Source organism: Panulirus ornatus, chromosome 2 (genome assembly GCF_036320965.1).
Source record: "Panulirus ornatus isolate Po-2019 chromosome 2, ASM3632096v1, whole genome shotgun sequence".
Taxonomy (NCBI): domain Eukaryota; kingdom Metazoa; phylum Arthropoda; class Malacostraca; order Decapoda; family Palinuridae; genus Panulirus; species Panulirus ornatus.
This window is the reverse complement of record NC_092225.1, coordinates 16,385,812-16,402,043: the sequence shown is the minus strand read 5'-3', so window position 1 is coordinate 16,402,043 and position 16,232 is coordinate 16,385,812. Positions and strand designations below refer to the sequence as shown.

The 16,232-nt window shown below is 44.7% G+C and overlaps 1 protein-coding gene across 1 annotated transcript in view; it reads right to left on the bottom strand.

Moving 5' to 3' along the window:
- LOC139753686 (uncharacterized) overlaps positions 1-4,433 on the bottom strand; it is a 661,673-nt gene extending 657,240 nt beyond the window's left edge. The window contains exon 1 of the mRNA XM_071670482.1: positions 3,486-4,433. Coding sequence (XP_071526583.1) covers positions 3,486-3,550 — 65 coding nt within the window. The 5' untranslated portion in view covers positions 3,551-4,433. The remainder of the gene's footprint in view (positions 1-3,485) is intronic.
- Between the last annotated feature and the right edge of the window lie 11,799 nt (positions 4,434-16,232).

The following is a 16,232-nucleotide window of genomic DNA, read 5'->3' as shown; positions in this document are numbered from 1 at the left end:
ATAACTTCGATCACTTGGCACCCTTTAGCCCGCCTGACTGCTCTTGCCCGCCCACAACTCATTATCAGCTGACACCAGAACAGCTGATCGGTGTAAACATGAGTACCGCCGCCGCTCCGCTTTTGTTTACATCACTTGACACTTGCGATGCTCTCACTGTTCACTAGAGATATATACGCTTTTTTTTTAATATACGTTCGTTCGTTTCAATCACCTTCAGCTGACTTCATTATCTACAAAGTTTGCTTTTTATTACGAAAGTCGAAGTCAGCATGAGCAGCGCACGTTATGAAATACGTTACGAGTTAGTTCTTACGTGCTCTCCCACCTTCGTACATCAGTATGAGATCCAGTTGTACTGCTGTTCCTACGATCGATCAAGCTGTTTTACGCAGCGGACTGTAATGTCTACGTACCCTCCACAAACCTTTCTATTCAGATACATTTTGTAGGTATTTGTCCAATTGTTGTTTTTTTTTTTCTAGTGGGCAGACATACTATTTCTTACATATGAAGTTAGCGTAATGAGTCGAACGGTTTCTGGTCTATAATGCATCAATTTGTTTTATGAATGGCATCTTTTGAATCTTCCTGAACACCGCAGTACGACCACTGAACACCACAGTTACAACCAGAGAACATGAAGGGCCATACAACGACACAGACCATTCATGACGTCAGAATACAGTAGGCTTATACATACTAACACCGATAATCAAAATACAATATGCCTACCCATACCATTAAAGCCTTCAAAATACATTAAGACCTACACAGACCAGTAACGCCATATCAAAAGCCTACAAATCCCATCCACGCCATCAAAATACAATACCCACATACCATGAACACCACTAAAATACGGCACACACAAAATATTAGTTTCATCAGAATACAAGTCTTACACGACCAGTAGCGTCTTAATACAATAAATGTTCAGTGTATCAAAGTTTACCACAGGCTTGAGATCTGTAAGTAAATGACATACAGAATCAACACTGTAAAACAGTACAAATGAAGTCATAATACAGTATATAACGTCTAACGAGAGAATACAACAAATTTATCACATGGAACGTATGAATATAACGCAGCCGATATCAGAATACAGCAGTACACGAGTCACAACGTTGGAATACAGTATAAAACGAATCCTGGTGTCAAAATACAGTATACACATGATTCTTGAGGTCAGAATAGAGTATACACATGATTCGTGACGTCAGAATACGATATGCACCCCATCCATGAAGTCAGAAGGGTATACACAAATCATAAAGTATGAATACAATGCAAGACAGAGTCTTGACATCACAATACAGTCAATACAACAATCTCTATAGTTAGAATACATTACATATATAACCTAGCATACAAATAATACTACAATCGCTCTATGTAACATCGGATATACTCCATACACAAATCGAGACGTAAGAACACATTCGAACATGAATATATGTCCCAATATACATATACATAATCTACCCCATTCGAGGCATTTAGAATATATCAGTCAGTTTTGGGTCGTCCGGAAGTATTATACATACACGCCAGGCGAAACGTATCCAGTCAAAGTACACACACACACACACACACACACACACACACCATCCATGACGTAAGGATATAAAACATTCATTTTCTGACGTCATAAAGTATGATCCAATCACCCAAAGGGCGTCTGAATCTAGGGAGAAAACGACTCGGACACCTTTACGAAGGTTTCAGAGGTCGTCATCTTCCCCTGCAGGTCGGCCCAGGACCCAGCCCGTCCCGTTGCTCCAGTCTGGCTGCTGGACCCAGCGGCCTGACGTAGCCCTACATCGTCAGGGTTACAGAATACAGAACTTAAACCAATGCCGCCTAAAATGTTCGAAATCAAAGACAACTGTAACAAACTTAGATACACATTGACTATAAATCGTGGCGTCAAACTACATTAGAAAAAAAAAGAGTACCTTTAAAATACAACAGCTGCATGAGACGCATCGCCAACATACAGTGATAAATACAAGATCTATTACCGGTAATTAGCATGCTGATACCACACTTACGGACACTCTACAATAAATGTCAGAGGTTCGGTTCGTTACCTTAAAGGTGACAGTTCGGGGGAAGGGGAAGCCTTAAGGAGTTTAAATCCCTTTTTTAACTGGCTTGGTTAGACTTTAAGGATTAATCTAGTACACCCCCACGACTGGCATCAAGGAGGATTTAAAGATTAGAATGTCGACTACGTGTCGCCGTGGGCCTATGGAATTTCCTGGGTGTATTGATTTTCTTGTGACTTTATAGCACATTTTCTCAGCCTAGATATCTATAAAGCGTAAAACTCACAAGCAAGTTAACAAACGCAATCAAAGACTTTTACAATTGTGATTCCATGCGTACAGTACTTATAAATGTAAATACGTACTTATAAATGTAAATACGTACTTATAAATGTAAATATGTACAGTACTTATATATATGTAAGTTAAATATGTTTTTTTTGTGATCATTCTTCTAAGCATTTCGCTCACTGAAATAGCTCAGATAAGCACATAAGCCACTTTGAGCCGATCACCGAGACTTTTCGTTGGTTGGTGTGGTTATTTCTGCTTTAGGAATATCGACTGACAAGGTCATTAAGGCCGATAACGTCGTCTTGTATCCATCAATCGATAAAGAAGAGAGAGAGAGAGAGAGAGAGAGAGAGAGAGAGAGAGAGAGAGAGAGAGAGAGAGAGAGAGAGGAATTGAACTCCACCCTATACTGGTCAATTCCGTTACCATACACACACTCAGTACATATATAGCTGTGCCATTTAAGGGTCTGGTCAAAGGCCATCAAATAAACAAAAAAGAAAAAAAATGACCACATACAAAGACAAAAATATTTCCCATCAAATCAATAACGAAACATAATTAAGAGAATTCAACTTCGATAAGAGTTAACCACACGTGCCCTAGTAACCCGACTCTGAAACCACTTGAAACCAGTCAACGAGGTGAGAGCAATCCAAACAACTAGCATCACCGACAGATGACTACCCTCTCTTAAGTAAATGTTCACGGTTCACGGAACTGATCTCAGAGTAACAGAATCATCGCTGAAGCAACGTGTGAAATAAATATCAAACTCACATAAACCTCAGAAACCTCTGGCCCAGAATCATTTCAAATAAACTAATAACTTCCAAATGTATAAAAAAAAAAAATTCATGAAGCGTCTTATTATTATACTGTGTATATGAAGATTTCAGATATATATTTTCAAAAAGATTATTCTAGATGCAGAGGGAATCTAGAATCCGTCCTTGAGATCTCCATTTTATCAAAGATTTCTCATGTGCAGCTCTTCATACACGTTAGGTATCGAATAAATCTATATGAAAAAGGATCAATACAGACAATATACACACAAATGCAATAAATCATAAAAATGATACGATAAATAATACAAAAACGATGTAATTACCAGTTTCGCCAATTTTAGCTTACCGTTTGATGTGTGGGGAGTTCGGCAGAGAGCGACTCTGCTTCAGTTCGGAGTGTTGGTTGCCCATCGTGACGCTGCAGCGGTTAGGTTAGTCGGGGTGATGACCGGTCCTGGTTCGGAGCCGGGTACGATTCCCGGCTGGGGTTCTGAAGCACCGGGTCTTGTGGCCGCCTGCTCCGCCGCCGGGGTCACTCGCGTCTCTGGGTCACAACCTTCATTCACAACACATCCAGCCCTTGATCTTGCAACTTGGCCATTGTTTCGCTGGGTTTGGTTGTTAAGATTCGTAATACGATTATAGTAAACTCCAGTCGGCTTCGTTCGAGTCTAGTGTCAATAATCAACTAAGTCTTAAAATAACCCATTTTTTTGTGTGTGAGGAGTCTAACATAAATATGTCTCCTCTTCAAGGACAAATTACGAATGGGAGAAATGATGTGGTAATAGGGTGTCCACCCTCCACAGCGGTGGGGGAGATGAGGAAAACCGATCGATACTCAGTATAATTGCTGTTTCCTTGTGTTTCCCAGCATTATTTTTTTTCTCTCTCTCTTTTCCCTTCGTCACTTCACCAATGTCATCATTATGCTTCTATTCTTGGGCAAGTACGGTTCCAGCGTTGCCCGGCCGGATCACCAGTGAGTAAACCAGACCACATCCTGGAGTTAACACCCTTGACATGGCTTCCAATACAAGGTTCTTTATATTTATCTTCTAATGAGGTCTCGATTTCCCTCGCTTGGCCCAAGGAAATGATTCAGTATCAACACATTTTCCCTTGACACGTCCTTACGAGGTAACTACCTAGTTTACGTTGCCCGGCCTATGGCATCACTACACACACAACACGTTAATACCGGACGATCATCAACCAGAAACTGACAGTTTACGACTTGGTCAGAGTACAGGGGATCCGTTCAACAACCCGCGGACGAGACCGACAACACACTTCCACTCACTGTAAAAGCAACAACGCTACTGATGCAAGAGATGCTACACGGCTCCCAAACTCTCTCTCGATGCCAGTTTCGGTATTCTTAAACCATTAATTTCCCAAAAACAGTTACGCTAAAACACCTTATGAACTAAATAACCTAAACTACATATCGAATTCTTACACGACACGAACGGAGGGGAAAATATACTTAGCGAAATATAGGGAATATATCTAAGAAAATACTCTTGGTGGCATCTCCCCCAACCCGTACACGTGTCTAAGCTGCAAGGGACTCCCGATCCAATGTCCCAGTACATTAGAGGTCGAAGCTCCATCCAATGCCCCACTAACTTCTTTCCTTGTTATATGAAAAGTTACCCTAATGACATTCGCATACGGATCAAATCCCTTATGCTTCGGACGTCATAAGGTAGGGGAAGAGGGAGATACGATCAAACATCACCTCGACCAGACGTGTTGAAGGACTTTTCAGTTATTCACTGATACAGAGCTTTGAAGAAAATGGGAAAATATACAATGGCGGCCAAAATTATGATTCATATCTAATAATGAAATATACGGGATCATCAGAGGTGACGCCATGGACAAGTTCCCGCTAAAGAGCACAATGACCAGTCCACACCACCCCCATTCCCCCATCTCCTTCCCCCAACCCACAGCTGTGACGTTTAGATTAGCGATTTAAACGCTTCCACTTTAACGGCCGCCTGGAGGAATTAACTTCCAACACCGAGTCAGGCGATGATATTCATTAATATAATACAATGATAATACAATAATAATACAATAATGAATTCCTGGTAGACGAAAATGGCGACTCAAAGAATGAAACTGCGAAAAGTATTGGCAAAGGAAAATCATTCTCTCTCACATCATAAAGGACTCCCTCCTTCCCTCTCACTCACTAACTTACTCACTTACCCCTCCCTGCTTATCCCAGGACTCCCCATATCTCCCCACCACTGCATTATCTTCCGTATCGCTTAGGCTCCCCATCCCTACACCCCTCTCCTCCCCCAACCACTTCTTCTTTCCACTCCCCACAGCTCTTTGTCTTCTCGCCTCACCCTCGCATCCTCTCCCTACCACTGCATTTTCTCTCCATTCTCTCCCACTCCCTTAGCGCCCCATCGTCCCCAGTCCCTCCCATACACGCCCATTTCTTCCCCTTTTCTCCCCCTCATCAAATAGCCTGAGGTCAAGGGGGAGGGGAGGGGAAAAGGCAGCGACGGCGTTGTTTCGTAAACGTCAGGTTATTTAACAAGACCGTGACGCAACAGACGCAACGTACGGACCGAACCATGACGCAGCTTGGCCTTACAGCGTCGCGTAGATGCACGCAGACGCTTGCGATTTCGTTGTACGGACGTACGTCAGTCTCACTGATGGTTCGTCCTTTACTTACGTAAATACTACAACCAAATCTATCGAGACGATTGATGCTGACATTACAAACAGTGTTTTCAGCAGTGAAACTTATGCAAGACTCTTGCAATATCACCTGATATTCTAGAAATGTTATATACCACACCTAAACAGAAAAGTCCTGAAGAAAACAAACAAAGACGATCCTACATTAACAGAGATGAGCTATAGGGAATGGCTAAAGTGCCTTAAATCTACACTTGAAAGAGAGAAGAGTGAGGAGTAACATGATCATAGCCTTTGCAAGTTTGTAAAATAGATTAAAACCACTAATGATTATTGGGGGGGAAATAAGTGTAAATCCAGAGGCATTATCGGCGCTAGTGGCAAACGGAAGTGGATCTGGTATCGGCTTTCGTTGAACCTCTGGCTACCTGACCATCAGAACTTACATTGTCACTAGGGGGGAAGGAGGCAGTTAAACTCCCAGGCAAGACGGTACGACCAATGAGCACGGCATACGACTCCTCAGCACGACATACGACTCTAGAGCACGAGGAACGACCCTCCAGCACGACGGTACGACCCTTTGTCGAGAGCTGTCAACCTTGAGCACGACAATACGACCCTTTAGCGTGACAGTACGACGACCCTTGAGTATAACGATTCGACGACCCCTTCGGGTACGATGACCTGGCTTAGCTAACCCCGTACCGTCCAGCTCAAGAGGACAGTCATCTTCCAAGTGTCTCGGTCGCTGTGGCCATCTTTACCCAACCCAATATAACCTAACCATCCCAACCCCCCAACCACTTTACCCCACGACCAAAGCTTCTTCCTCAGTGGCCTGCACTACCAAGCTGTCTGCTGATGGCTAGTTCGTCATTTGTCTGCAAGCGTCCCACTCACCCGAAGTCTCTGACTGCCCACTGGTGAATCTATCGCCCCCCTTGGTGCTCCTAGATAGTACCTACTGAAGGATTCCAGTCAAGGACGGGAGCTCTCATCGAGACCAGGACTTGAAGCATAAAAAACTGGGGTCAAAGTAATGCAGGAGTAAAGCGATGTGAGGAAAAGTAATTTAAGAGTTCTGTGAGGAAGTGGAATAAAAAAAACTGCTGCCTTTTAAAGCAAGCCAAGTAGTAAGAGCAGAAGAAGACATGAGAAGGAAGAAAGCTACATAGCTTAACGGTGCAGCGACAGAAACAGACATAGCAACGGCTCATCTTCGAGATGCGAATGGCTACACAGTAATCAAATGAAGCAGAATCATTTCACCATCGAGCTAAATGCTCCAGCTCGGTCCTTCTCCCGTCAGCCACCCTCCCGTTACCACACTGACATAAGAAGGACATACACACACGTCAGGAAATACGAAGATAAAGGTGGCTTTCCATATGACACCAAAAAGGCTTTAAAGAGTCATAAGTTCGCTTACCGCCTCAACTCACTATGGTCAACACCCTAAAACAAACTAGGAGCGTTCTGTCATGTCACACACCCATGAACAATACTGATTTTCTCTGTTACAATTACTTTTGACAAGTCATTCACATGCTAAGAAGGTAATGTATTTTCATAAGTCGAGGATATTGCCGGCTTATCTTGCCTTACCTTGCCTTAGGTCGCCTCTGGAGGCCTAACTCGTCTCCACAGCTCGGTCTGGGGTCAAGCTGTATCGGTGTCCATCCAAGCCATCAGGATGTTTGAAGCTGTAACTCGCAGGTGTGTACACCTAGTAAAACAGCTTCGTTTATCAGCAACAAATTCTAAATATGTATCCTATGGGGTTCTCGAATTTTGGGGGGGTGATCCGGTAATTTCTATGACTCGTACATTGTTGTGAATTAAAAATTTCCAGGTTTCGTGTTTTTAAAAAAAAAAATACTTTTGTGACATTCTCGTGGGTAATATTTCACAAAAACTCTTTTCCACACTTGTCATGCTTAAAGGTGATGATGAATGATTCTGTATTTGAAAAAAAAAAATAAGCCTTACAGGTCATTCCAGGTGTAAAATATCATCTTCCGCACCAGTTTGCCGCACTCAAGCGTATAACAGAGTCTGAACGATTACAGTCATTGCCTGTAGTCATAATGTTAGAAAAAGACTCACTGTAAATTGTGATTGTTCTTTCCACGTTTCCCAGCTCTGTAATTTCGCCCGCTTAAGAAAAAAGGGGAAAAAAAAAAACAGGCAATACCAGAACATAATATAATTCTACTCCGGAGATAATGCATATTCTTTAGAACGTATAATCACTGGTTTTCTCTCTTCTCATGTTTTAGAAGGCTCGCAGAATCCACCCTACCATTTATATCCTTGGAGAAGCCACGGCTGCTCTCCTGTGTTGCCTGGTGGTAAGGTCAACTCATGGGTCCACTCATGATTATCTCACCAGTCAAACTGCCTATTCAATGAGGTGTAATCAGTTAACGAAGTCTTTATCTTACGTTCCTTGAACAATTTATGATGGACAAATTAAACCGTAAATGTGTAAAAGCTAGACATTAGTTCATTTTGATTTTCCTCATCTGTATGTTAAAATAAATAAAAGCATTTTACCTCAAAAATAATGTGTCAGTTTTCAAAGCTTAGAAATGCGGCATATATATATATATATATATATATATATATATATATATATATATATATATATATATATATATATATATATATATATATAATTTGTACGTATACCTTACGTATACCTCACTATGGCTATGGAGGTCTTCAACCCTCTATAGCTGGGTCTGGGAACATTCTGACGTGTTACTCCTCCTCTCACTCAAGTTCTTTAAGGCTCTTTGAAGAGGACGGTACCGTAACTTATTTGAAACTACAGCATCTGTTTGCACATATACCTAAAAGGTTTTAAAGTCTTCACAATCTAAGGTACAGTGATCTAGGTGTGTGTGTGTGTGTGTGTGTGTGTGTGTGTGTGTGTGTGTGTGTGTGGGTGTGTGTGTCCATATCCCCCCCCCCCCCGGCCACAGACTTCAACTAGTCCATTAAATCGCGTGAACCCAATCGCACCGTCCCTTAAATCCTCAGTGGTGGATCCACTGTGGCTCCTCGACCCCCGTGTGCAGCGGCCATTCCCGGACCTCCCGCGCGATACACAACACGACCCTGGGCGACCAGCTGACGAATAATGGCACGTGTCGCAGCCTTTAATGCTCCTATTACAGAGATTGTCAGCGAGGGGAGGATGCCCTCTCCACCAGCGGCCCAGCTACTCTGCATAGAAGCCACCACACATGGCTTTCCTCCACGTTACCACTGACGTGTTTTACTCATCCCCACAGTCACCCAGTGGACACAGCCACTGCTGAGGCAACCGTCCACTCACATGTACGACGATGACTTACTCTCGAGATTCTACGGCTTCAGCGTCCTGTCCTCCTTTGGCAACAGAATGAGGAAATCATGTGACCGAATACTCCATCTGGTCGCCGTGAAGTTTCCAAACACCGCCAGATCCTTGAAAGGCCAATACAACTGGGTCACGATCATTATCCATCAAAACTGCTAAGCTTTGCAACTCTCCCCCAGCCCGTGTCTTCCCCATCCGATACAAATTGACATTTCTTAACAGATTTTCAACTCTCCCAAAAGCTATTGGATACTTTTTCCTCTTTTGTCCTCCCTGTGCTTATCTTGAGCCGTTTTCATATCTATACAAGAGTGATCCTAGAGACGCATCTGCAACACGAAAGTCAGGTCCATTACCTCCAAGAATCTCTCCTTGTACACACAAAAACACAACACCAAAGCGTCTCCTACAACTTTCACGTACTTTCCACATACCCTTATTACACAACCATGACCTCCAATAAACCCCCTAAAAGGTCCTCAGAGAAAAGACACCAGAACGCATCTAAAAACCTCTATCGTATCTTCAAGATCTTCAAATACCATTAAGAAAACCACCAGTGGTACTAGGACCTTCCTATGTCGACCTATGTGGTATCAAGACCTTTGTCGACCTATTTGGTATCTCTTGATATCACCAGTGACTCCAGGAACCTCCAAGAGGCCTCCATATATCTCCACAAGACCCCTACAACACCATGAAAAAAAAAGGGAACCTCCATCGCATAAAACCCCCTATAAACCTCCACAGCGCCTGAAGAAACCTCCTCCGGCGAAAGAAACCTCTAGAAACCCCCATAAGTCCTCCGTATAACGAAAAAAAAAAAAAAAAAATGCTACCTGTATCACAAGACGCCTCCAGACGTCTCCACAAGACTTCCACGTGATCCAAAAACACAAGCCACCTGTACCTCAAGGAGCCTCTCTCTCTCTCTCTCCCCACACACACACACTTCCACAAGGGCTCCACATCACCGCCAATTACCCCCAGAAACCCAGGCCTGCCTAATGACCCACCAACACAGGGGAAGTTCATTAGGTTTATGGTTTGTGGGAACTGATTGGACGGAGGATGGTGGTTTTGTTTGTTCGCCGGCTTTAGCAAGGTCGTTATGGCGGGATTAATAGGCCGATGGGGGTCGAGATGGAAGGTGGGAGAGAGGGAGGGGGGGTGGAACAATGATGGAAGGAGATGGGAAACGGGAGGGTGGCAGGGAAATGCGTTACCAGAGTAAGATTAAGGTGATCAAAAGGAAGGGAGATGATGGTAGGGAAATGATTACACACGACGGGGAAAAACACCAAGACAGAAGAAAGCGACGTAACTCACGAAGAAAATATATTGACGACAAGATAATGAAATGTGGACGACACACACACACACACACACACACACACACACACACAACATACACTTTCAAGACAAAACATACTTAGAAACGTAACACTTCACGGAAACTTGACCAAAGCCTCCGAGGTTAACTTAGAGAGAGAGAGAGAGAGAGAGAGAGAGAGAGAGAGAGAGAGAGAGAGAGAGAGAGAGAGAGAGAGAGAGAGAGAGAGGATGCCTGACATCCGTCGTCCACACAGGTCTCCAAACAGACACGAACATCGTCCACCCGACACTACTGAGAGGGGAATCCCTCCGCCACTTCCCCCTCACTGTCTACACAGGGTCGTGCCCCGAGGACCAGCTCCACGCACGGTGGGTTACACACTGGCGGAGGAACAACCTGATGTTTTGACACGACGTGGAGCAAATACCTCAGTGATAAAGCCGTTAGATACCATGATACTGTAACAATACCAATACACCAGAAGAGTGATCACTGAGGGCGAGCAGCCCCCGCTCCTATGTGGGAATGCTATTAAGAGCGGTGTAAAGTGAATCATACTGACTTTTGTTTTTGTAAATCAAGTCCTCACGCAAAACTGAACCACTCGCGATTATGGGACAAAGTTCCTTCTGACGTAACGATTGGAAGTTCCTCATCTGACGTAAAGACTTGTAGTCAGTCTTCCATCTGACAGAGATTGGAAGTTTCCTTCTGAGTAAAGACTGGGAGGCTAGTTCGCCTCAGACTCAATACGAGAGGACAAGTTCCCTTCTGACTAAAAGACTGGATGTCAATTTTCGCCAAGTGAAGACCGGGAGTCAAGTTCGCCTCTTAGGTACGGACTGGAAGTCAAATTTCCAAGTAAAGACTGGAAGTAAAGTTCCCCTACGACTAAAGACTGTAGGTTCGCCCTCTGACTTAAAGAATCGAAGTCAAGCCTTCAACCTACATGGGTAGAGGAAGCTGGAATACCTAACAGAGACCACAAGGTCAGAGTGACTCTAATCCCTCGCCATGACCAGCCTTTCCAGAGGCGGGTCTGGAAGAAGACCTCCAACCGAAGAACTGGCAGCAGACTCGAACGGACGCTACTTAAAATTGGAAGCGTCACGAAGGTGATATGCACACATCCATTGCCACTCGGCCGGACAAAGAGACCACGTAGCCATACAAGACGCTGGAAACCTCATCATTCCAAGGATCAACTTCTCTTCTTAAACGTATGTAGAGCCTTCCCCCTCACGGCAACTCGGGCGCGAGCAACGCAACGCGATCGAATTTCTCCTCCTCCTCCTCCTCCCTGATGACGAAGGAGTGTTGCGCCTAACTCGTTTTCAATATATATGGAAAACAGATTGTCAGGGGATCGGCGTCGTTGTCTAAATGTCTCTAGATTGTCTTGAATCATCTGGGGAGTCTGCATTATGGGACAGAGAGAGAGAGAGAGAGAGAGAGAGAGAGAGAGAGAGAGAGAGAGAGAGAGAGAGAGAGAGAGAGAGAGAGAGCTAGTCATATTTTGAGAAATAAGAAGGATTTGAGTTTTTCCTTTAAAATATAATAACTAGAATGTCTCCTCTAAACATTCATTCTAACACTCATCTACCTTTGTATTTACATACATATACAACACAGTGAGAAAAAAATAATCACCTATGTAAACAGAGAAAGATATAACCCCATACAGATAATATGGAAAAAAAAAATTATTTTCCAAAAAATATCGACTCGAAGCATCAAAAGCCCCCAGCGTAGTAGGGTAGAACACAAAGCCATTTTTGCTCCCTTCGTCCCTAACTTGGATTTGCGAGATCTTGGACCCCGCGCTTCTTGGAATCACTGTAGCGACGACACTTTCCATATTTGACGAATCAGTATGGAAATGAATGGCGGCATTCTGAATCCACGGGGAAATCACGGTCATTAAAGTAGGTCTTCTTTCTCGCCATTATGGGTAGGGAACTGGCGAGCCGCTTCCGTGAGGAACGGACCGCCCGCGTCCGTGAGGAACTAGCTGGCCGTGTCCGTGAGGAACTAGCTGGCCGCGTCCGTGAGGAACTAGCTGGCCGTGTCCGTGAGGAACTAGCTGGTCGTGTCCGTGAGGAACGGACTGCCACCGTCCGTGAGGAAATGTTCATCTCAATCTTTCCTCCCGTTATCTTGTACTGAAGAGCATACTGTATGAGAGTGTTTCCATAGTGATCCACTACAGTGTCTGGTTACCAGCAAGGGCACGATACTCACTTTTACGGAACATTTTGAACACGACGGTTCGACAATTCAAGGACAGTGGTTTGACCTCCTGATAAGCACGACGGTTCGACCCTCGAGCACGAAGGTTCGACACCTGAAACACGACGATGCGAACCCTTAGGCTTGGCCTTTAACGTCAGGTCAAATGCGAGGCCATCATACCCAAAGGCTCGCACCGTCGTGTTCAAGGCTCGTACCATCATGCTGGTGGCTCACATTGTCGCGCTCAAGGATCGCCCTGTCGTGCTGACGGATCGTCCCCTCGTGCTGACAGGTCGTGCCGTCGTGCTGACGGGTCGTACCGTCGTGCTGAAGGGTCGTACCGTCGTGCTGAAGGGTCGTGCCGTCGTGCTGAAGGGTCGTCCCCTCGTGCTGAAGGGTCGTGCCGTCGTGCTGACGGGTCGTGCCTTCGTGCTGACGGGTCTGCCGTCGTGCTGACGGGTCGTCCCCTCGTGCTGACAGGTCGTGCCGTCGTGCTGACGGGTCGTCCCCTCGTGCTGATGGGTCGTCCCCTCGTGCTGACGGGTCGTGCCGTCGTACTGAAGGGTCGTGCCGTCGTCCTTAAGAGAAGCATAACTTGTTTTTCCCGGTGAGTGGAGGGAAGATGGGTGCTCGTGGAGGGGTGTGTGTGTGTGTGTGTGTGTGTGTGTGTGTGTGTGTGTGTGTGTGTGTGTGTGTGTGTGTGTCTGTGTGTGTGTGTGTGTGTGTGTGTGTGTGTGTGTGTGTGTGTCTGCCTCCGCCAGGCCCCAGAGGAGGTGGAGGGAATGGAAGGCTTGCTCATTACGGAGACGCTCTGGTCTAAATGGAAGTTTAATTAATTCCGATCAGGCTATCAGCTGTAATTAGATACCTTGAGTGCCGGAGAAAGACCCCCCCCAACCGGGTTTCTGCTCCGGGCTTAAACATCGTTAACTTAAAGTAAGTTGGAAGACTCGCTGCGCTGTGGGTAACCTGAACTTGCGCCTAGTTTACGCAATGCGTAAATGAATATAAAGTGTATTAAAAGGGAACTTTGGGCTATGGGAAGTTTCAAGGCAGTCGAAGGTATGTATGGCCAGGTTAACGTTAGTAGGGCGGACACAGGTGGGGGGTAAGCGTCACGCCAATGAAGACGATGTAACAAAAAGGGGTCTGACGCGTGTTCCAGTCCTGTGTAACACCTGCTGGGATGTGCTCATTAGCGTTACGTTACGGAGAGACTAATGAAGCGGCAACATCATCGTCATTACGCCACCGACGGACTGACTGACTGGTCCCTAACACCATTTTCTTTTCCTTTTAAAAGATATATTCGTTTTCAATTTCATCTTGGATAATATACCTTTTTTCTTTCTAATAAATTTGTAATTAGTTATCTTGGACAGCATAGCATGGTGGGGTGGGCTGGGAGACATACACACATACCAGAAGGGAGATTGAAGCTTTGCCCTCAGAGTCCACACAGCCCCTTTAGCCAAGATGGTCTGGTACACTTTGTAGGTACTTGCCCGGTGCACTCTTTTAACCTCCTCTCCCCTCCATCCTCCGCTGTTTCTGGTGGTGGTGGGTGTGTATCCCACACACGTACAGGTATACAAGCAAACGCATATTGAAAAAGAAAAATTCCATTCGTGGTTGGGTGGTTTCCCCCCCCCTGTACACCTGGTCGTTCTCAACTCTTTCAAAAAACAGAAAATAAATAAAACGTAATTGTCTACCAGGTCGTTTCGAACGCGGGATGGCAACCTAGCTTGTTTCTGGTAGCGTTGGAGCACAGTTTGTTCAAGCCACACTGGGTTATCATATGGGCCATAAATGAAATCATTCACAAAATCATGTATTAAAATGAGTCACTTATTTCCAGCGGCGTTGATAATTGCAGTATTATTTTGTGCAGTCAACTCCCATCACTGCTGTCAATGGATTCAAAATTGAAAAAAGCCACACACATATTTGTCGCTTAAATATCAAAGATACACAACGCGAACACAATAGATTTTCTATGAAAGTTTTATGCCGAATATACACATAATTCCGAATCTTTCACTGTCACACATAAACGAGGTATGTACACGCTTTATATTCAATAAGCTTGATGAAACAATTACAGTAACTCTGTACCCATTTGTTACCGTATCTTCGGTGTTATATGTAACTTCACGGACCTATTTTTCTATGGTACATACACTCCTTCCTTTTTTTTTCCTATACATGTCTTTCTTTACTTCACCCATACATATCTTTTCCTCCTACATCTTTTTCTCCTTTTCCTTCGTACACTACATTCCTTTTTAACCATCTACCAAATCATTCTTTCCCGCATCACCGACTTTGCTCCTTCTGACTCTACCTTCCCATCCTTCGTCGTCGGGGAATTAAGCGATCTTTCCGACGTTCGTATCTGTCCTCTGTTGTCAAATTTCCAGTGTTTTCTGCAGTCCATCTCATTCGTAAGTCTCCAGGCATCGCAACTGTGGTATGACACTGAGGCATGTCAATCGAGCAGTTATGTTCTTAATACCCATAAATCGTGAAGTGACAAGAGACGAGTTCTTAAGAAAAAAAAAATCGACACTGAAAGAAATCTTAAAAGAAAAAGTTAACAAAATATAATGACAAAAAAAAGGTTAGATGTATCTAAAACGACAGATAGTAGTTTCATCTTAATTCTAACATCTTTATGAGCCCAAATATAGACAAACCATTTCAATGAGAGCATGGGTGAAGGGTGTGTGTACTGCTAGGCTATTAGTGTGTGGAGGCGAGTATAAGGCGAACACTGATAGTAACACAGTATCATGGAAGTCACGAGGAACAAGAGAAGAGCCCCACAACAACAACAGTCATGATATCAACATAAACACATCTACTCATGTTTATCATGAAGACTTTCAGAGGCAGTACGTACAACCTACACCGGCCAAAACTCGAAACTCAAGCATTATTCAATCTAGCGTTTTAAGTGCTCCTGCCTCGCCAACTTAGCCACGATCTAACTTAGCTTTAAGTAGTCCTCCCCTCACGCCAACTTCAGCTCTAGTTATCCTTACGTTGGTGCTCTTAGTGCGCCAAATTATGTACGAGTATATCCTAGTCTTGCCTCTCTCCAGGCGCGCCAACTTAAATCACTAGGTCCTGCGGTGGTGGGGTTAGTGCTGGCCTACCGCTGACGCTAACCACACACACACACACTACCGCGAAGCGTCAGTGAACAGAGCACCCACTGCTGACACTGGGCGTCAGGGGGGTACTTCCTTCCTGTCTCCACCCACAGTCCTTCCCATGGGCCCAACGGGTACAGACGGACCTTATCCTCCTCCCCTCGCTTAATCCTCCCACCAGTAATCCCCAGCTGTAATCCTGGTGGCGGGAGACCCAGACATCATTCACTGCGGACCCACAACTTTTCCAAACATCAGTCGGGACTCAACTTCGCGTCAAAGTTTAGGTTCGCCTGTAACACCGGCTAGAGTTACCGGGCCGTC